The sequence below is a fragment of the Emys orbicularis genome, chromosome 4, assembly GCF_028017835.1.
Source record: "Emys orbicularis isolate rEmyOrb1 chromosome 4, rEmyOrb1.hap1, whole genome shotgun sequence".
NCBI lineage: Eukaryota > Metazoa > Chordata > Testudines > Emydidae > Emys > Emys orbicularis.
In genome coordinates this window covers 109,279,618-109,301,041 of record NC_088686.1, presented here as the reverse complement: position 1 = coordinate 109,301,041, position 21,424 = coordinate 109,279,618, and the positions used below count along the sequence as shown (strand labels likewise).

Here is a 21,424-nt window from a genome sequence, read left to right as displayed (position 1 = left end):
TGAGGGAGTTTCTGTGACCCAACCCGTCACACAGTCAATCTGAGATTTTCGGTAGCAGTGTCTGGTCAGGATGCGCCTGTGCAGTAGCAGTCTCGCAGTGCCGCTGGTGCCTCATCTAGCTCACACACACCCCGACCCCTGCAGTTCCTTCTCAGCCATCCTCGGCTTGAGACAGAGTCCGGTAGCAATGTCTCTAAAACCTTCAAAAACATTAGGTTAAGTTAGATAGCATAGTTATTACCCTTTTTTATTAGTAATTTGTTATTTTAATTAATATAGTTAAAGTTAGCATTAGCTAAACTTAGTTAGATAGCCATAAAAAAACCTTTCATTTTCCCATCCCCCTTTTTCATAAATATGCCTGGCTTCCCAGGATTTAAAAGATGTACTTCATGTAAGGACGCAATACCAATTTCTGATGGCTACTCCTTATATGTCCGATGCTTAGGTGAGTCACACGTACTGCAGAAGTGCGCTCACTGCAACAATCTCAAAGCGAGAGCAATGAGAGATAGGGATCTTTATCTTAAACTTATTTTAATGGAGAAATCCCTCACTCCTACATTGGGCCCTGGACAACCCGCAACAAGGGACTCTGCAGCGCATCCTCCATGGACAGACTAAGTGCCAACTCCTCTACAAAATCGAGGAAAAGGGTCATGTCTCCACCAAGCCAAGAACTGTTAAAAAAGAATGGTCTCCAGCAAGATCGCTCCCCATGGTGCCGACCTCCTCCAGAATGAGCACCATTGATGCATAGGGCACCTCCGATACCGTCCGCTCCATGACCTCTGCCGGCAGGAGAAAGGAGTCAAGTAGCAGGCACAAAGAGACCTCCTGCTCCACAGCTCCGACTACCCCTACAAAGGGCACAGTACCACAACCTCAACCACCAGTGATGGCTCCCCCTCCGGCACCAAGCTCATCGGCACCGAAGAAGGCTACACACAAAGGGTTGGCACCGGGCTCACTTCCACCTAGGACGGCAACGCAGAAGGATACAGCACCGCATACAACGGTACCAATCCCCCTTATGGACTTGTCAGATATGGAAGTGTTCTCTGTTCCCAGATCTCCACTGTTCGGCACTGCCTGCTTGCCATTACTGACTGCACTGGACCAACCAGAATCTCCCAGTGCTCCACATTTTTCGAGTGATGAGGAGGACAACATGGAGGAGGCAGTTTTCTCACCTGGACACTCCTCCCCAGCAGGAACCTCGTTATAGACCCAGGGAACAGAGCACCAGGGACTTCCCCCCCATGGCTCACTAATCCATGGATGTGCCCTCCCATTCCATTTCCCATTCAATGGCCACAATGGGACCCATGGGCAGCCTACAGGTCTCAATTTCACAGACCTCCCACTTCCCACAGGAAACCATACGCTCTGTAATGACATTGGTACCCGAGCCCTCTGAGGTGACAGAGGAGGTGGAGGAAGATAGGGATGAGACCACAGAAAATTAAACATCCCCTGATCACAACTCGTGTTCCGCTGATGAGGCAGTTATGCCCCCGCCTCCCACTAGTACAGACGATTTCAAACACTTTCAGGAGTTATTCCGGTGGGTGGCATAGAGCCAAAATATTCCTCTTGAGGAGGTACCAGGAACACAACACCAACTCCTCAAGATCCTACACACTTCATCAATGACAAAAATAGCTTTGCCCATAAACGACACTCTGATGGAACCTTTAGAAACGGTGTGGCAAACACCTGCCACCATCCCCCCAACCCATAAGCATATGGACAGGAAATACTATGTGCCAAATAAAGTCATGGACTTCCTTTTTTCACACCCACAGCCTAACTCCTTAGTGGTGGATGCGGTCAACCAGTGGGGCAAATATCCTCAATTCAAATCCACACCACAAGACAAGGATTGGAAGAGACTAGACCTCTTGGGGCAAAAAGTTTACTCTTCTGCGACTCTTGAATTCCACACAGCCAATTTCACACTGTGTACGATCATGATAATTATATAAAACTGAATGATTTCATCCAGGAAATTCCAGAGGAAAAAAGAGACCAATTCCATGCCATTGTCAATGAGGGACAACGTATTGCTAGAACAGCGCTCCAGACATCCCTCAATGTGGTGGACACAGTGGCATGCATGACGGCAACAGCTATCGTCATGCACAGAGCATCCTGGTTGCACTCATCTGATATCCCAAGGGAACTCCAGACCAAGGTAGAGGACATTCCCTTTGACAGGGACAAGCTCTTCTCCGCTAAGACGGATGAGGTCCTCCATTCCATGAAGGCCACACTGAGGACCCTCAGGATCTACACACACCCTAACAGGAGATGCAGATACCAGCCTTACAATGGTAACAGAGACAGCACGTCTCAACGCCAGCAGAGACCATACGACAATCAAAGACAAAGGCACAGACCACAGAGATATTGCCTTACCCAATCTCAGGCTGCGACGTCCCAAGCACCACCAAACAAGACACAATTTTAAAACATTGATCGAGGGTCTGACCGACCTCCCCCGACCATTAGCGCCAATGGAACAAACGATCCAAAACTTTGGTCATCAGCTTCGACCATTTTACCATCCGTGGGCGTCTATCACCACGGACCATTGGGTTTTAGAGATCATTCGAATGGGTTATACCATCCCCTTTACCTCCATCCCACCTACCCGTCTCCTCTTCTCCGTTCCTCTTCAGGGACCCTTCTCACAAGCACCTATTGAGACAAGAAGTACATCACCTTCTACAACTAGGGGCCGTGGAACAAGTTCCAACACAACACAGGGCAGGGATTTTATTTCCATTAATTCCTGACTCTAAAAAGAAAAATGGATGTTGGCAACTCATACTAGATCTCAGAAAACTCAACAAATTTGTCCGTACCCACAGATTCAAAATGGTCACACTGAATTCTATCATCCCTGCGCTGGAAGAAGGTGACTGGTTCTAAACCTTGGACCTGCAAGATGCGTATTTTCACATTGCCATCCATCCCGCTCACAGACGATTTCTATGATTCACAGTGGGACAAGATCACTTCCAATACAGAGTACTGACATTCGGACTGTTGACCACTCCATGTGTCTTTACCAAAACCCTAGTGGTGGTAGCTGCTTATTTGCGCAGACAGGGAATATTGATATTCCCATACTTAGATGATCGCCTGCTAAAAGGCCGTACCTTGACAGAAACATTACGCATTACTCGAGAAACCATCTCTCTTTTTCACTCCCTAGTGCTACAAATCAATTAAAAGAAATCTATCCTAACTCCAGTACAATGTTTGGACTTCATAGGAGCACACCTGGACTCAGTGGAGGCTAAAGCATCACTCCAATACCCCGATTCACAGCAATGACCTCCCTCATGTCGGTGGTCTCAGACAGCCCATGGGTGTCTGCACACACCTGCCTACAACTCTTGAGACATATGGCAGCTACCACTTTCGTTGTAAAACACGCCAGACTCTACATGCGCTGCCTTCAAGGATGGCTGAGCTTGGTATAGATTCCACAAAAGCACAGCCTAAACAAAAGACTTACACCGACCCCAGAGGTTCTACATTCACACACGATAGTGGACAAACCCAATAAACGTTTGCTCAGGCATCCCATTTCAACAGGATCCACCATCCATACAAATCACAACAGATGCTTCACTGATCGCATGGGGAGCTCACCTAAACCAATATTCAGTCCAAGGCAAGTGGTCCCCACTGAAACACATTTACATATCAACCCTGCTCAAATTACGCACGTTCCACAAAACATGCCTTCATTTCCTCCCTCTTATATGAGGCAAAATTATAAGGGTTCTGACGGACAACATTGTGTGTATGTTCTGTATAAATCAACAGGGTGGAGCATGTTCCCACTCCTTATGCACAGAGGCCTTAAAACTATGGAACTGGTGCATAAAACACAACATCACTATTACAGCAGCATACCTCCCGGGTCGACTGAACATGACAGCAGACACATTAAGCAGACAGTTTTCCCAAGAGCACTAATGGGAACTGAATGACGAAATAACACAACACATATTTTACATATGGGGATCCCCACACATAGACCTGTTCGCGACATCAGTAAACAAGAAATGCCCAAAGTTTTGCTCACGAGCAGGACTAGGGGCACGATCCCTAGGGGACACTTTTCTCATCAAATGGAACGCTCCCCTTCTGTACACATTCCCATCAATACCTCTAATCTCCAGAGTAATACACAGAATACAAACCGACAGGACCAAAATAATACTCATAGTACCAACATGGCCCAGACAGACATGGTTCCCTTACCTGACACCCATAGTGATCTGCACACCGTTCACTCTCCCTGGCCTATAGAATCTTCTCTCTCAGGACGATAGTCAAGTCCTCCATCCAGACCCAGAGAAACTTCACCTGAAGGCGTGGCTCCTTCATGGCTCCACCACGACGAACTAACCTGCTCAGAACATGTAAAACAAGTGTTAATAAACAGCAGGAATCACAACACGCGTACTACTTACCTCCAAAAATGGAAAAGATTCTTCCTATGGTGCCAGAATAAACAAATATCTGCAAGCAAGGCACCACTTCCACTAATCCTGCAATATTTATTATCCCTAAAGAACTCAGGGCTTACTATGAGCTCACATAGAGTTCATCTTGCCGCCATCACGGCCTTCCATCAACAGGTAGACAGGACTCACTGTACTAGCCTCAGCAACAAACTGAACTCCGAATTCCTTTCCGTCCTCATGAGAGCACTGCTCTACATTCACCTGAAGTGGAGCACCCTCAGGGACAGCACTCAAAGAAGAAGAGAAGGTTACTCACCTTGTGCAGTAACTGAGGTTCTTTGAGATGTGTGTCTCCCTGTGGGTGCTCCACTGCCCACCCTCCTCCCCTCTAATTCGGAGTACGAGCTAAACACTCCACGGTAGAGAAGGAACTGAAGGGGTCGGGACCTGAGCATGCTAGATGAGGCACCAGCGGCACTGCGAGACTGCTACTGCGCACACGCACCCCGACCAGACACTGCTACTGAAAATCTCCGATTGACAGCACTGGGACGCACCAACACCTGAAGTGGAGCACCCACAGGGACACACATCTCGAAGAACCTCAGTTACTGCACAAGCTGAGCAACCTTCTCTTAAACTTTGAACTAAATGGCTATGATTTTTCACAATTGAAATCAAATAATTAAATTTTTCTATAAATGTGTTGAAGTTCAAGAAATGAATGAAAGAAAACATATTCTCTTTCTCTAGGTATTCAGACCTCTACTAGATCCAGTTACTGGTGGGAATAATTGTATTTGTTATGACCAATTCAAAGGAATGCTTAATAGTTGTGTACAGTCACAAGCCTTGCCAGGTACCTCCAATGGTAAGTGTTTGGAGAAGTCACCTACTGTGAGTTTGATTTTTTTAATTTGGTCTCCTCCCATCTACAACTGACAGTATAAATGATTGACTGTCCCTGTATGATTTCTAGTTTATTTTTCTCCTCTAAGTTAATTTTTTGTTAGCACTCATTAAAGCATGATGGGATTGGAGATGGAAGTCTTCTATTTATCCATGCATAAGGCTATGTTTATGTTATGGAGGTCATCGAAGTCACGGAATCCTTGACTTCCAGAGACCTCCATGACATTCTCTGCCTCAGGCCCAGGGGCCCCCTGTAAGGTTCCAGTGACAGGCAACAGCCTCCTGAGTGGGCCCTCGGGGTTCCAGCAACAGGCAACAGCCTCACGCGGGAGGGTGGGTAGGGGGCGCCTTTGGCGAGTGGCTAAGGGTGTCCAGTTTTCTCTTTGGGAAATTTGGCCCCCCTTCAGCTCCCAGCCACCGTGGTTGGAGGGGGCCCCCCTGCAGCTTCCAGTTGCCACAGGCAGAGGGGGAACCCCACAGCTCCCAGCCACCATGGTGGTAGAGGAAACCATGGAGCCGCAGCAGCAAAAGTCACAGACAGTCACGGCTTCTGTGAATTTTTGTTTATTGCCCATGACCTGTCTGTGACTTTTACTAAAAATAACCATGACAAAATCTTAGCCTTATCCATGCAGCAGTTACAGCAGTGCAAGCTTCTCCACATTCCCTTATCAGTGTGCCTCAGCCCCAATTTAGGAGGAGCTGCTGCTCTAGTTAGGGAGAGGGAGATTATCAGTCTTCAGGTTATTTTAGATCTTGACCTCTCTGCTGAGTCTGCCAGCAATGAGTGCCACTTGTAATTGGGAATTTGTAATGTGGATGCTTACACATTAGAAACAAGACAGCAATCATAAGCTCAAGTGACATAAGCCACTGAACAGCTATTAAATGGGAATGATTTTTGGTCATTACTCACAAGGCCCAAATTTGAACCAGTTACTGAAAGGTAAGAAGTATGATATACCATCACCAATCCTCTGAATTGTTCCCCAGTGCTCTGATTTCTGATTGCACGTTAGCTTTGTGACCTTTGATCTTGCTATGTGATAATGTGGGCTTTACATCATGGAGGTTGAAAGGAATTGTTTTTAATTTCTAGGCAGTATTGTTTCTATCCATGTACCTCTATTTACTTTGATGTCCATAAGGAAGCTGAAGAAGTTTGAAAGAGAATGTGTTCAAAAAAATTATCGTAGCTCAATGGTTATCTTGAAAAGTGAAGACATAAAGTTCAATTAAAGGATAGTTTTCTTCCTGGTCCTTTAAAAAGATATTGCTCAGGTTCAAGTAGGTAGGAGTGAGCTCTCTTCTCATGGGCTCCGTAATGGCCACTTTGTGCCCTTCCATACACAGGTGTACAAGGGAAGGAGAGGGGATGGGGTGGGCAAAAGGAGCCTTACACCATTGCATAGGGACCATGCACAGTTGCACTCCCTGTATGCAACAGTATTCCTTGCTTACGAGCCATCCCAAAGGGGTGAGGGAAGAGACAGGAGTAAAGCCAGATATACAGAGCTGGACAGATATGCAGAGAGGATCATGCTGCATCTTCCTAAGCAGTGATGCCGGGGGGGTGCTCCCTACAGTAGGCATGCCTGGAACCTCTTGGAGGGATTGTGCATCCTTGAAGAATGTTGCCTTTTGGAGCTCCCCCTGCGATTGTGCTGCTCTGCATCAGTCCTAGCATGAGCCAGTGTCAAAAAGACAAAGCTGCCCTTATATAGATGCCAGACCACAAAGCATGTTCTCCAGTTGTTTCTTCTAATATATGAGGTATCTCATAGCCATTTGTCATGTGATCGGGTATTAGAATCCCTCCAGTGGCAAGTTGCACATTCATTAGCCTTTATTAACATAACATCACTGAGAAATGTATAATTTTTCCCAGCTATTTTGAGAAACATCAAGCTGGCTCAATACTGGGTCTCATTTCCCAACATTCCTGACAGGAAGTCTGTTACAGGAGAATATTCAATATTTTTATGCAAGCTTAGCTGCACCTTCAGAGTGCTTGTTTTAATTTTTGTCAGTGTCCTACGCAATCCTGTGATGTCCAAATCTTTTTTCCTCAGACCTATAGTATAAAAGATCTCCTAATGTTTGCCATTGTCCTCATTGTTTGTTTAAAAAACCTTCCATTTTGTGTGACAGAACCTTGCAGTGATACCAGCACTTCACCTCAGACTAGTGCTCCTGTCTGTGATGAACTTGTAAGTATGAATTTAGGATGTTATTGTTATTTTTCTGAAAGTTTTTGTTCTTTGTTTGTGATCTTACAGGCAAAATATTGTAGAAATTGAAAACGGGAATCACCTAAACTGCCAAAGGGTAAAATGTTTTTTCAAATGCAGTCCTACATATTCCACATACAAAAGAAAAAAGAGAACATTAGACATCCATTTATGAAAATCTTGGCTGTAAAGTTAGGCTCCTAAATCCTCATTTAGGGGCTAACCTAAAACCCACTGAAGTCAATGGAAAGACTCTGATTGACTTCAGGGGTTTTGGATCAGGCTGCTAGGCACCTAAGTAGGGGCTGATTTTCAAAAGTGCTGAGGCCCAGCAGCTGTCATTGAAGGGAATGGGGATGTCTGGGTCGACAGACTCAGGTTAGTGGAGCTTGCACTACTGCACTGGAAGTAGGCTGTGTAGATATCATGGTTCGGGCTGGAGCTCGGGCTCTGAAGCCTGGGGAAGGGGGTAGGCTTCAGAGCCTGAGTTCCAACCCAAGCCTCAACTTCAAAGCACTATCTGCACAGTTCTTTTTAGATCACTAGCACAAGCCTCAATTCCCCAAGTGTCTCATCCTGGGCTGGGAGACTTGCTTCTGTGGGCAGTCTGCAGGCAACATGGACGTACCCAGTGAGGCTGTGCACATGCGTAAGTACTTTGCTAAATCAGGGCCCGAAAGAGACACTAGTCCTGCAGATGCATTTTATTTGATAATGTAATGCACTATAGCTGCCTTGCCTGCCCCCCCAAGGATTTCTCCAGCCCAGGGGGATCTTGGATGGTGTAGTAGCTTCTATGCTACCCCTCTGCCTAAGGCAGTCACATGGACTGTGGCCAGTCATCCCTGTACAGTCAGAGAATACAAAAGTGGCTTATGGCTACCTTTGCATATATCCCATCCTGACCTGTGCCAAAAACCCCTCAGCTGTCACTTAGCATCTGAGCCTGTATTATGTTGCATGCATACAAAGGGGCAGGGTTAAGGCTGAGGTACAACTATAACACTGGCAATTCCTACTGTTGGAGTGCTTCACTTTGCAACCCTAACATTCTCTTACTGTGTTTGGGTTTTTTAAATGTAATTTCCTAGGTTTATAAAAGACAAACCATAAAAACAAAGAAATTCCAGGTTGGAGAACTTTTTGCTAGACATCCCTAGAACACTGTCATGGACAAGGTGGGCCGGGGTTCCTGGTGAGTGCTTTAGTGTGTGCTTTGAATGAATCAGGGCTTTATTCAGAGGTTTGATCATTATGCAGTGGGTACTACAGTTCTTCCATGTACCAGCTTGCAGGGCCGGCTCTGGCTTTTTTGCCGCCCCAGGGGAGGGCAGCGAGCCCCGCCGGGGAGAGCTGAGCCCCGGCGGCCAGAGCGCCGGGGGGACGGCGGCGAGCCCGGCCGGGGCTCCGCTCTCCCCGGCGGCCAGAGGCTGCGCCGGGGGGAGGGCGGCGAGCCCGGCCGGGGCTCCGCTCTCCCTGGCGGCCAGAGGCAGCGCCGGGGGGAGGGCGGCGAGCCCGGTCACGGACCCGCTCTCGGGCCGGAGCGCCGCGCCGCCCCCCTCCAGGTGCCGCCCCAAGCACCAGCTTGCTGGGCTGGTGCCTGGAGTCGGCCCCGCCGGGGCTCCGCTCTCCCCGGCGGCCAGAGGCAGCGCCAGGGGGAGGGCGGCGAGCCCAGCCGGGGCTCCGCTCTCCCCGGCGGCCAGAGGCTGCGCCGGGGGGAGGGCGGCGAGCTCGGCCGGGGCTCCGCTCTCCCCGGCGGCCAGAGGCAGCGCCGGGGGGAGGGCGGCGATCCCGGCCGGGGCTCCGCTCTCCCCGGCGGCCAGAGGCAGCGCCGGGGGGAGGGCGGCGATCCCGGCCGGGGCTCCGCTCTCCCCGGCGGCCAGAGGCAGCGCCGGGGGGAGGGCGGCGAGCCCGGTCGCGGACCCGCTCTCGGGCCGGAGCGCCGCGCCGCCCCCCTCCAGGTGCCGCCCCAAGCACCAGCTTGGTGGGCTGGTGCCTGGAGCCGGCCCTGCCAGCTTGACAAATGCTTTATGGTGGATAGTGTTGCCAATGAGTAAAGGTGTGGCAATTCCCATTTGAAGAAGAGTACCACCAAAGTTTACTCACTGACCACTGTGACAAATGTCTTAGTATGGGAATGCTGCTTAAACTGTTAGGTTCCAGTCCTGATGTTATTGCTCAGTTGTTAATTAAATTAAATCCCTTGGGTCCATAGGGCTCAAGTTGTGTATTTTATGACTAATTCATGTGTTTCACATTACTTGCTAAAGCAGTCTCTTAGCTTCTCCAGGGCAGCGTGGAACTGAGTTGATGATTGCCAGTATAGGAAGGGAAGGAACGGCTTTGTTACTGTAAAATATGTCTTTGTGCATTACCCATTGTTATTCTTTAGAAGTATTTTCATTTGAATATTAAATGAAAATCATTCAGCGTAAGCTGTAACAGTTAGAACTAGCTATTCTCCAAATTAGGTTTGAATACAGTTTTTGCTTTAAAATGCATTGTTTATGCAGCTATAAATTTTCATCACCTGTCCTACTGGCACTGCAATTTAGGGTAGCATTTAAAGTATTCCTTTTAAGATGTGAAACTATTTATTTTGTCAGGCGGAGGTAAAAGAAGCAATTGTTAGTAATATGGCTAATAACCAAAAGGAAGCAGTTTTTCAGAATTCAAATGCAGGAGAAACCAGCTGCAAGTTACTAACTGCACAAAATGTAATGGAGGACCCCAGCTGTTCACACAGAAAAGATTCCAGTCCAGTGGTAATTACTTCTTGAAACTGACAGCAACAGTACACATTGAAGGAAATTATGTTTATTTGTTTGCTTATTTATTTGTATTATAGTAGTCTAGAGGCCCCAGTCAGGGGACCACTATGCCTGTGCTATACAGACAAGTAATGAGAAGGCAGTCCCTGTTCCAGAGAACTCATGATCTAGGAGCTTATATTTAATTATACTATATTTTGTCTATATTTACTATATAACATTAGAAACAAAGCAAGCTGTGGAGTTGGCTACAACCAAAAAGAGATGCTTGCTCTATAGTTATAGTTGGGTGAACAAAATGAAACACCATTGCAGAGCCATATTTCTGTCTTGAGGACCAAATCCTAAACACAGAACACAGCACTAGTAATTGGAATGTGTCCCGGAGAGTTCCATGGTTGGGGAGTCTAGAAAGCTATAAATCCTTCCCACCTGAGATGAGGAGCAGCAGCATAGCTGTTCAATGGCATTCTGCAATCAGACAGATAGGTATTCTTATGAAAAACTTTGTATCTTATGTGCCTAGAATGACTATCCTTAGATGAAAACTAATCATTTATGGTGTATTTCAGGTGATCTGCCAGTTGAAAGGAGGTACTCAAATACTCTGCATAAACAATTCTGGCACAAGAGAACTGAAAACAGTTCATCTGGTTCCCCAGTATCAAAACCAACATAATTATCTTCAGTCAGGTACAAAGAAAATGAAAATTTAAAATAATGTGTCAGACATTATGCCACAAATCATTAATGTGTATCTATGTGTTTGTGTTTCTAAGCAACATTGGTGCTGAGATGAGCCAGGACTACCACCAATTACTATTTATTATTTTACGGTTTCTGCTAGGTACTTCACAAAAAGACCACAAGATTGCTACAATAGATGTGCTGAAATTAATGAATTGGTCATATGATGTTAATAAGCAGATTACATTCAGTAGGAAGCAGTTTGTCCAAGCCACATGCATTCTCAAGGATGACACCCACTTGCATTTACCCAAGCTTGCCACCAAATGTTACTCTTTCTCCAAAAATAAAAAGCGGCTGAAGGGGCATGGATTTAGCATTAAGATTTTTAGTGATTTAGTACATTTTCATCTACAACAGCAATGCTGTATGCAGGGCCGGCTCCAGGATTTTTGCCGCCCCAAGCGGCGGGAAAAAAAATAAAAATAAAAAAGAAGCCGCGATCACGATTGGTGGCAGCTCCACGGCGCCGCTTTCTTCTGAGGCGGCAATTCGGCGGCAGGTCCTTCCCTCCGAGAGGGACCGACGGACCCGCTGCCGAATTGCCGCCCAAGAGCCCAACGTGCCGCCCCTTCCCCTTGGCCGCCCCAAGCACCTGCTTGCTGGGCTGGTGCCTGGAGCCGGCCCTGGCTGTATGTACATGTAGTTTAATGGTAACATTTTAGTAAGCTTCTCTTTCCTCCAGCAGCATGACTTTCTTAAGAGCCATCTTACCATTGTCTCCTTCCATGTTGTTTTTATTATTATCTGTTGTTTGTATTGCAGTAGTGCCAATGGGCACCAATCTGAGATTAGGGTAGGGTCTGATTATGTTAGGCACTGTAAAAACATGACTAACAGGATCAATTTCACAAGGTGCAGAGCATTTCCAACCCTGATTGACTTCAGTACATTCTGCAGATGCCCAACATATTTGATATAGTGTAAAAAAAACAAACAAGGCCCTTACCAAGGATAAATCTGAAAGATCCAAAATGAGGAAAATATTTATATTGAAATTCCAAATTCTATTACAGTCACAATATCTCCAGAGGAGAGGATGGTGAAACCATATCAGAGAACTACCATATGTCTTTATCTCCCATTTGACCAGACTTTCTTCCATTTTACTCACCTTCATAGTATAAAACAGAGGACAATGGGAGGCCCAGTATTAGAAGAACCAGAAATGAAGTCCATTAAAGTCCCAGAGCGATGGACCCCAAAAGTTTCCAATTTCAGCTTTTTTCTGAGCTCCATTTTTTCTTACAACATTTGCAAGAAGGCATCTATAAATTAATTTCAGATAGCAAGATTCATTTCGTCAATCTCATAGAGTCTAATCCTTTTTCTTTTTTTTTCAAACTGGTGTGGAGGATTAATATGAATTAAAGTGAGTGGGACTGTTCACGTACTTCAAGTTAAGCATGTGCTTGAGTGAATTGCTGAATCAGGACCTATGTAAAGAAACCCCCTCTAGGGCTATGGCCTCCTCCTTATTTTTCTAGCTGTAATTTCTTGTTCATAGGCAAATACTTCTGCTCCAAGTGCATTCTTTTGACTTTGAAAGTTGTAAAATAAGAGTCCAAAATAAATAAAATGAAAGTTTCTGTCAGTTACTTATTTGTAAAGGTATTTTAGGCTATAAAATTTGCATTTGGAGTATTTTTAAACATACTCTGATGCATTTAAGGTCAAAGAGTAAAGGCCTCCGATGGTCAACTTGTTGACAAACTGGTGATGGCCTTTGGTGGCTGTTTGCAGTTGTTTAGTACACCTCTACCTCGATATAACGCTGTCCTCGGGAGCCAAAAAATCTTACCGCGTTATAGGTGAAACCGTGTTATATCGAACTTGCTTCGATCCGCCGGAGCACGCAGTCCCGCCCCCCCGGAGCACTGCTTTGCCGCCTTATATCCGAATTCGTGTTATATCAGGTCGCGTTATATCGGGGTAGAGGTGTATTTAATTCCAAAATGCAACCCTTTTGCAAATTTAAAAGAAATGTTTCTGGGCCCTCCATTAACAATATTTATTGTGGGGGAAGCATGAGTTTGGTTCCAAGCTAATCTATGACAAAGAAGCGGAGATGAAAGATAAACTCTGGAAATGTCTTTTTTTTTAATAAAAGAAAGGCTTAAAGATGCTAAATGGCACATCTGTTCCCACAAGTTTAGGCTTTGATCCTGAAAACACTTATGCATGTGCTTAACTTTATGACCTATGAGCAATCCAATTAACTTCATATAAACTTTTTCTTATCAGATGTGCCTAACCCTATGACATCTCTGCTGGGACAATTTTTGCCAATTCCAGGTAAAGTGGATCTCAATGCACAACAGGTGAGGAAGCCTTTAAAAAAAAAAAAAAGAAGAAAAAAGTAAATATACTGTCATTTCTTCTCTTAAGGCTTCTCATTCATTCATAAAATGGGATATTCATTCAACTTAGGGAAGTAACCAACACATTGTAAATTCTGTAAAGCCCTTTAAATCAGAATTTCTAGCTGTTATGTACATGTTACTGTATAACGCTTGGCTAGGTCTGCATCCAGTGTACAATAAGATATATTGAGGCCTGTGATTTCAATATCATTTTTGGAAGAATGAAGGTGAACCCAGTGTTAAGAACATACCTTTTAGCAAGAATGTAATTATTACAGTATCAAGATCTTGAATTTGGTGTTCATATATGAGCTGTTATGATTGGAAACTGTTTCAGGTGTTGTCTACACAGTGCCACAATCTGGACTATCGGTGTGTGATTTGTAGAGCTTTTTGAAGTGTTCCACTCGACCCTTCTGGCTTTCATAATCTAAAAGTTATCTACTCTGAGTTAACATAGTCCTGTCTGAAACAGGAATACATCAATATGGACTAGGTACCTTTTAGTTCATGTCAGCAGAATTTACACAGGGTAGTCAGAGAACAACAGTTTAGTGTGCTCTACAAATCACACACCTGTAGTCCAGTCTGTGGCACCATACAGACAAGGCGTTAGAGACTTGTTTCTGTTTGTAAATGAAATCACAACTTCCTGATTTTTGCCTGGAAAGGCGGAAACTCTTCATCCAGAAGCTCTGAAGAGAGAACATGAGCTAAGAATAGCAGTCTGAAAATTCACACTTGTGAGGTGCCAATTACCCTTTGTGACAAAGTTCCTCCTCTATCTTGGTGGGTCCTGCGCTTATTGGCGGATTTTCTTGCCTCAGAGATTCACCATGTGGGTTGGGGAACAGCCCAGAGACCTTCCCCTCTGGGAGAACCCACAGTCCAGGTTAATTGGGAGGTTTGGGGGGAACCCGGGCCCGCCCTCTACTCCGGGTTCCAGCCCAGGGCCCTGTGGACTGCAGCTGTCTATAGTGCCTCCTGTAACAGCTGCATGACAGCTACAACTCCCTGGGCTACTTCCCCATGGCCTCCTCCAAACACCTTCCTTATTCTCACCACAGGACCTTCCTCCTGGTGTCTGATAACGCTTGTGCTCCTCAGTCCTCCAGCAGTACACCCTCTCACTCTCAGCTCCTTGCACCTCTTGCTCCCAGCTCCTCACACTCCCACCACTGAACTGAGCTCCTTTTTAAAACCCAGGTGCCCTGATTAGCCTGCCTTAATTGATTCTAGAAGCTTCTTCTTAATTGGCTCCAGGTGTCCTAATTAGCCTGCCTGCCTTAACTGGTTATAGCAGGTTCCTGATTACTCTAGTGCAGCCCCTGCTCTGGTCACTCAGGGAACAGAAAACTACTCATCCAGTGACCAGTATATTTGCCCTCTACCAGACTCCTGTACCCCACTGGTCTGGGTCTGTCACATATCCCTCCCCCCTGCACAACGCCAAGGGGTTGGGCAGCCTGGGACGCCAGACAGTGCACACGTGACAAGCCATCGGCGTTGCCATGACGGCTCCCTGCTCTGTGTTGCACACGGAACTGGAAAGGTTCGAGGGATAAGAACCATCTGGTCACCCTTGTGTTCTTCTCCTTGTGCCGCTGCATCCATTGAAGAGGGGCATGGTCGGTCACGAGGACAAATCTGCGCCCGAGCAGGTAGTAGCGCAATGTTTCCATGGCCCATTTTACAGCGAGGCATTCTCTCTCCACCACTGCATATTTTTGTTCCCTTGGAAGGAGTTTCCAACTGAGGTATAGAATTGGGTGTTCCTTCTCCCCGACCATCTGTGATAGAACGGCCCCCAACCCTACTTCCGATGCATCCGTCTGCAGGATAAACTCCTTGGTGAAATCAGGGGCTATCAGTACGGGGTTATTGCAGAGGGCAGTCCGTAGGTCTGTGAATGCTTCTTCTGCTGCGTCAGACCATCTCACCAGATCAAGTCCACGGGCTTTCACTAGGTCTGTCAGGGGGCTTGCCCTTGTGGCAAAGTGGGGGATAAAGCGTCGGTAATACCCCACCACACCTAGGAACACTCGGACTTGTTTCTTGCGACTTGGTCGGGGCCAATTTTGGATGGCCTCTAACTTGTTCACTTGGGGTTTTACCAGACCTTTTCCCACAATGTAGCCAAGATATTTGGCCTCTGTAAACCCTACAGCGCACTTGGCAGGGTTTGCTGTAAGGCCAGCTCGCCTGAAGGTATCGAGGACTGCCTCCACCTGCTCCAGGTGGGTTTCCCAGTCTGGGGTATGAATGACCACATCGTCCAAGTAGGCAGCAGCATAACTGTTATGCGGGCGTAATAGCTTGTCCATGAGGCGCTGGAAGGTAGCTGGGGCCCCATGTAGTCCAAAAGGGAGGACAGTATATTGAAAAAGACCCTCTGGTGTAGAAAACGCAGTCTTTTCCTTTGCGTCTTCTGCAAGGGGAATCTGCCAGTACCCCTTTGTCAAGTCTAGGGTAGTCAAGTACCAGGCATTACTCAGACGGTCCACTAGCTCATCTATGCGAGATATGGGGTACGCGTCGAACTGGGATACTTCGTTTAGTCGCCGGAAGTCGTTGCAAAATCTTGTGGTGCCATCAGGTTTGGGCACCAGCACGATTGGGCTGGACCACTGACTGTGGGATTGTTCGATGATCCCCAACTCCAGCATTTTTTTTACTTCTGCTTTTATTTCCTCCCTTTTTGCCGCTGGCACCCGATAGGGCCTCATTGTTACTCTGGCCCCAGGGTTCGTGACGATGTGGTGATATGTCTCGGTTGTTTGACCCGGTTTTGTCGAGAACACATCTTGGTTCCGGAAGTTCATCTCAGACACCTCATTCTTCTGGTCTGGTGTTAAATCGGGAGACACTCTCACCTGTTTGGAAGGCTTGTTTTCCTGGGTTAGGTCTTTTTGGACCGTTGTGCATGCCTCTTGTGCATGCCAGGGTTTCAGAAGGTTAACGTGATAAATCTGTTCTTGTTTTCTGCGTCCTGGCTGCCGCACCTTGTAGGTTACTTCCCCCACGGGTTCAACCACCTCATAGGGCCCCTGCCATTGGGCCAGAAGCTTGCTTTCTGCCGTGGGTACCAACACCATAACCCGATCCCCTGGTTGGAACTGTCGCACTTTTGCCTGGCGATTGTAATGGGTTCGCTGTGCCTCCTGTGCCTTCTCCAAATGTTCCCGTACAATAGGGGTAACCCGGGCTATCCGGTCTCGCATCTGCATTACATGCTCTATTATATTTCTCCCCTCATTGGGTTCCTCTTCCCAGATCTCTTTGGCGATATCTAGTATGCCACGGGGGTGACGCCCGTATAATAACTCGAAGGGGGAAAACCCAGTTGAGGCCTGTGGTACCTCCCGGATAGCGAACATAAGGTAGGGTAGTAGGATGTCCCAATCCTTCCCGTCCCGACTTACCACCTTCCTTATCATAGCCTTGAGGGTTCGGTTAAACCTTTCTACCAACCCATCAGTCTGCGGATGGTAGACCGAAGTTCTCAGGGTATGTATATGGAGCAGTGTACAGAGGTCCTTCATTAGCTTCAACATAAATGGGGTTCCTTGGTCGGTTAATATCTCCTTCGGTAGCCCCATTCGGGCAAAGATCCCCACCAGCTCTTTGGCTATAGTTTTAGAGGCCGTGTTCCGCAGGGGGACGGCTTCTGGGTATCGAGTAGCATAGTCCAAAACAACAAGTATATATTGGTGGCCCCGAGCCGTCTTCTCCAGGGGTCCCACTAGGTCCATGGCTATTCGCTCGAAGGGGACCTCTATGATGGGAAGGGGTACTAAAGGTGCCCTCAAGTGGGGACAGGGACTGTGCAGCTGACACTCCGGGCAGGAGGCACAGTACCTCCGCACTTCTTCATGTACTCCGGGCCAGAAGAACCGTTGTAGGACTCGTGCCAGGGTCTTCTCTACCCCCAAATGCCCCCCAAAAAGATGACTATGAGCAAGACTTAATACAGCGTTCTGGTGTTTTTGAGGTACTAGGATCTGCTGTACCTTCTGCCCCTGTACTGGTGTAACCCGGTATAAGAGATCCTTCTTCATTATGAAGTAGGGTCCTGGTCCCTGGGGTTTTCCTTCCACGGGGACCCCATCTATTTCAGTCACCTCCTTCCTAATGTTGTCATACCTTGGATCTTCTGCCTGGTCCCGTCCAAAATTTCCTCTCCCGGGGCTAATCTGCCCAAGATCTAGGGGCCCAGTCTCTGTTGCCTCTACTGGTTCAGAAGCATTAGGGTGGGGGTCAGACTCAGGTGCTTCTCCCTCCTGCGTAGCCTCCTTTTCAGCTGCGCGGGTCCGCCTACCTACAAGAGCGACCCTCTGGCTTTGGGTCAGTATTCGGGTTCCCAAGGCCTTAGCTGCCCTTCTTTCCCTTTTTGTCTTTCTACCCTGTCTGGGAGTGGAGAACAAATCTGGGGATATTTCAGAGAAGATTGGGGGTTGACAGTCTGCTGTGGATGCCTCATCAATTTTAGGGTCCCCGTCTTTCTCCAATCCCCCTACTGGGAGTAAGTTTCCAAACCCTGGGAAGTCCCTCCCTATGAGCACCGGGTATGGGAGTTTAGGGACTACACCTGCTGCTACCTCAGTAGTGTTCCCTTGGATCTCGATTTTTACTGGAATGGTGGGGTAGTAACTAACTGTCCCATGGACACATGTTATCCCTGTACGTTTAGCCTGCAGCAGCTGACTACGCTTCACGAGCTTCCCTGAGATAAGCGAGATAGCACTCCCCGAATCAACCAGTGCCGTGGTCCCTACCCCATTTAGTTTCACTGGTCTGGTATACATATGTGGGGTTAGTGAGACCCCCACAAGGTGGATTAGGGAGCATGGATCTGCCTAGTTCCCCAGGTTACACTGCATAGGCTCCTCAGCATTGGGACACTGTGCAGCTATGTGTCCCCACTCCCCGCAGGCATAACATCTGTATGGAGCCCTAGGCGTTCCCCGGTCTCTTGGTTTGGGCAGTCTAACATCACGATCCTCTTCTCCCTCAGTGCGCCGACTCTTTGTGGCCTCTAATGGGCCTTCAGCCTCTCTCTTTTTCCACCTGGGCCCTCCTGGTGGCCCAGTCACCCGAACTTTAGGGCTTGGTGCTGCTAGTTTAACCCGGGGTGCCTCTTCCTTAACTGGTCGGGTCAGCTCCCTCGCTGTCCTTCGCCTCTCTACCAGGGCGACAACCTCATCATAGGTGGAGGGTTCGTTCTGGCTTACCCAGGCACGAAGGTCTGGTGGTAGTCCCCTCATGTATCGGTCGATGACCAGAACTGCTAGTATCTCTTCCGGACTTTGGGACTCTGTTTGCAACCACTTTCGTGCGAGATGGATGAGATCATACAATTGGGACTGCGGGGTTTTGTCTTCCTGGTACCTCCAACCGTGATACTGCTGGGCCCGCACTGCTGTCGTTACCCCAGATCTGGCCAGGATCTCTGCTTTCAGCTGGGGGTAGTCTGCCGCAGCCTCTTCAGGCAGATCATGGTAGGCCTTCTGGGCCTCCCCACACAGGAATGGGGCAAGGATGCCAGACCACTGATCTCGAGGCCAGGCCTCCCGTAGGGCTGTCCTCTCAAAGGCCAGAAGGTATGCCTCTACATCATCCTCCCGTGTCATTTTCTGCAGCCATTGGCTGGCCCGTATGAGCCGCGATTCAGCTCTGTAAGGGACTTTACCTGGTTTACCAGTTCCCGCAACATAGCTCGGTCTTGAGCAGCCTAGTCCATCAGCAGGCGATTAGTCTCTTGCTGCAGCTGCACTGCCTCCTGTTGGGCGGCTGCCTGGACACGGGTAGCCTCCTGCTGGGCTGCCGTAGCTTGTATCAGTGCCCGCAGTACGTCATCCATTGTGAAAAAAAATAAACCCTCTCCCTTTTTTTTGGTTTTTGTTTTTTGTTTAAATCACCCTCCTTCTTCCGCCGTGCTGTGCACCCCAAGATCCCACCTCTGACACCAGTGTGACAAAGTTCCTCCTCTATCTTGGTGGGTCCTGCGCTTATTGGCGGATTTTCTTGCCTCAGAGATTCACCATGTGGGTTGGGGAACAGCCCAGAGACCTTCCCCTCTGGGAGAACCCACAGTCCAGGTTAATTGGGAGGTTTGGGGGGAACCCGGGCCCGCCCTCTACTCCGGGTTCCAGCCCAGGGCCCTGTGGACTGCAGCTGTCTATAGTGCCTCCTGTAACAGCTGCATGACAGCTACAACTCCCTGGGCTACTTCCCCATGGCCTCCTCCAAACACCTTCCTTATTCTCACCATAGGACCTTCCTCCTGGTGTCTGATAACGCTTGTGCTCCTCAGTCCTCCAGCAGTACACCCTCTCACTCTCAGCTCCTTGCACCTCTTGCTCCCAGCTCCTCACACTCCCACCACTGAACTGAGCTCCTTTTTAAAACCCAGGTGCCCTGATTAGCCTGCCTTAATTGATTCTAGAAGCTTCTTCTTAATTGGCTCCAGGTGTCCTAATTAGCCTGCCTGCCTTAACTGGTTCTAGCAGGTTCCTGATTACTCTAGTGCAGCCCCTGCTCTGGTCACTCAGGGAACAGAAAACTACTCATCCAGTGACCAGTATATTTGCCCTCTACCAGACTCCTGTACTCCACTGGTCTGGGTCTGTCACACCTTCAACTCCCATTCAAATCTATCAGAGTTGAAGGTGGTCAGCACCTTGGGGGATTGAGCCATAATTGGAAGAAATTCCCACCATATATAAAATATGAAATGGTTTTGGAATTAAAACTCACTCACACATGCACACAGAAGGCAAAAGTGTTTGTTTAAAATGTCAAATTTTGAAGTGGAGCAATCACAACCCAATGCATAATACATATGCTGGGCATTAATTTTTTTGCCATTGTAAGCACTCTGGCAAGCATCTTCCGTTGTACTTCAGTAGGATTTCCCTCTCCTCTACTCACCCTGGTTAGGACTTAAAATGTTCATTGTTATTATGCTTTATAAGTATTCAGGTTGTTATCCTTGTTATTTATCTATTATCACTGCGGTAGTTGTTAGAACAGTGTGTTAGTTTAAATAAAACAATGGGACAGAAGCCTGATAAGAAGATAGAAAGCCCTGGATTTCTAGTCTGTCAGTAGAAATAGAGTTCAAACAAATAGTGACTGGAAGTTATTACGTGATGACGTGTGATTTGAATGATATTAATTTGAATGAAATGTGTCAGATGAATTTGTGGCTCAGGCAAATTCCTAGTGGATAAGTGTCTATATAAAAAGGGGAGAGGAGAGAAACCCCAAGCGCTGAATGGAGTAAGGTGCCTGAAGTGTTCTCTTATCCATAAAGATAGTGACTGCAGGTCAGGGGTGAGACACACTGGAAATGTGGTGTAAAGAAATTTGCAGTTTTGTTTTCCATATCTTTCTGTATCCTCTATTTCTACATTCCTTCCCATCCTCTTCTTCCCAACAGTTCCCTGTTTTCTCCTTCCATCTGTATAACCTCCCAACATAGCCCCAGCCTTTCTTTTCCTGATCCTCTCCAAAAAAGTTCCTAACCGTTGTTTCTCTTTTTAAATTTCAAATGCTCTGGGGCTAGTCAAAGGGTTTATTACATTTAAACTCAATGGAAAACATCAGTGGCAGTGGCCAGTGGCTACTGACTGCCGGAATTAAAAAGAGATTGGACCCAGACTAGACAGCAGCATGAAAATACTGTGCCAGTGCTGAACAGCATAAATGAAACTTACTGCTAGTTCTCTGTAATAATGAGGACAAGGGTCCTGGCATATCGAACCTTTCTAAAGAATGTGACTACATATTTTCCCAAGATCTGTGCCTCCATTAGTTTTATTAGTAACTTTTGCGTGATTAAACTAGTCCACTGTTCTCTGTCTCATTCTCATAGTCACAGACATGATTTGTCTTTATTAAAACTTAGC

At 47.3% G+C, this 21,424-nt stretch overlaps 1 protein-coding gene across 1 annotated transcript in view; it reads left to right on the top strand.

Moving 5' to 3' along the window:
* The first annotated feature begins 1,048 nt into the window (after positions 1–1,048).
* Positions 1,049–21,424, top strand: part of LOC135877790 (uncharacterized) — a 40,677-nt gene continuing 20,301 nt past the window's right edge. Inside the window, exons 1-6 of the mRNA XM_065403342.1 lie at positions 1,049–1,063; positions 5,244–5,361; positions 7,554–7,612; positions 10,240–10,398; positions 10,977–11,097; positions 13,396–13,472. Of these exons, the coding sequence (XP_065259414.1) occupies positions 1,049–1,063; positions 5,244–5,361; positions 7,554–7,612; positions 10,240–10,398; positions 10,977–11,097; positions 13,396–13,472 (549 nt within the window). The remainder of the gene's footprint in view (positions 1,064–5,243; positions 5,362–7,553; positions 7,613–10,239; positions 10,399–10,976; positions 11,098–13,395; positions 13,473–21,424) is intronic.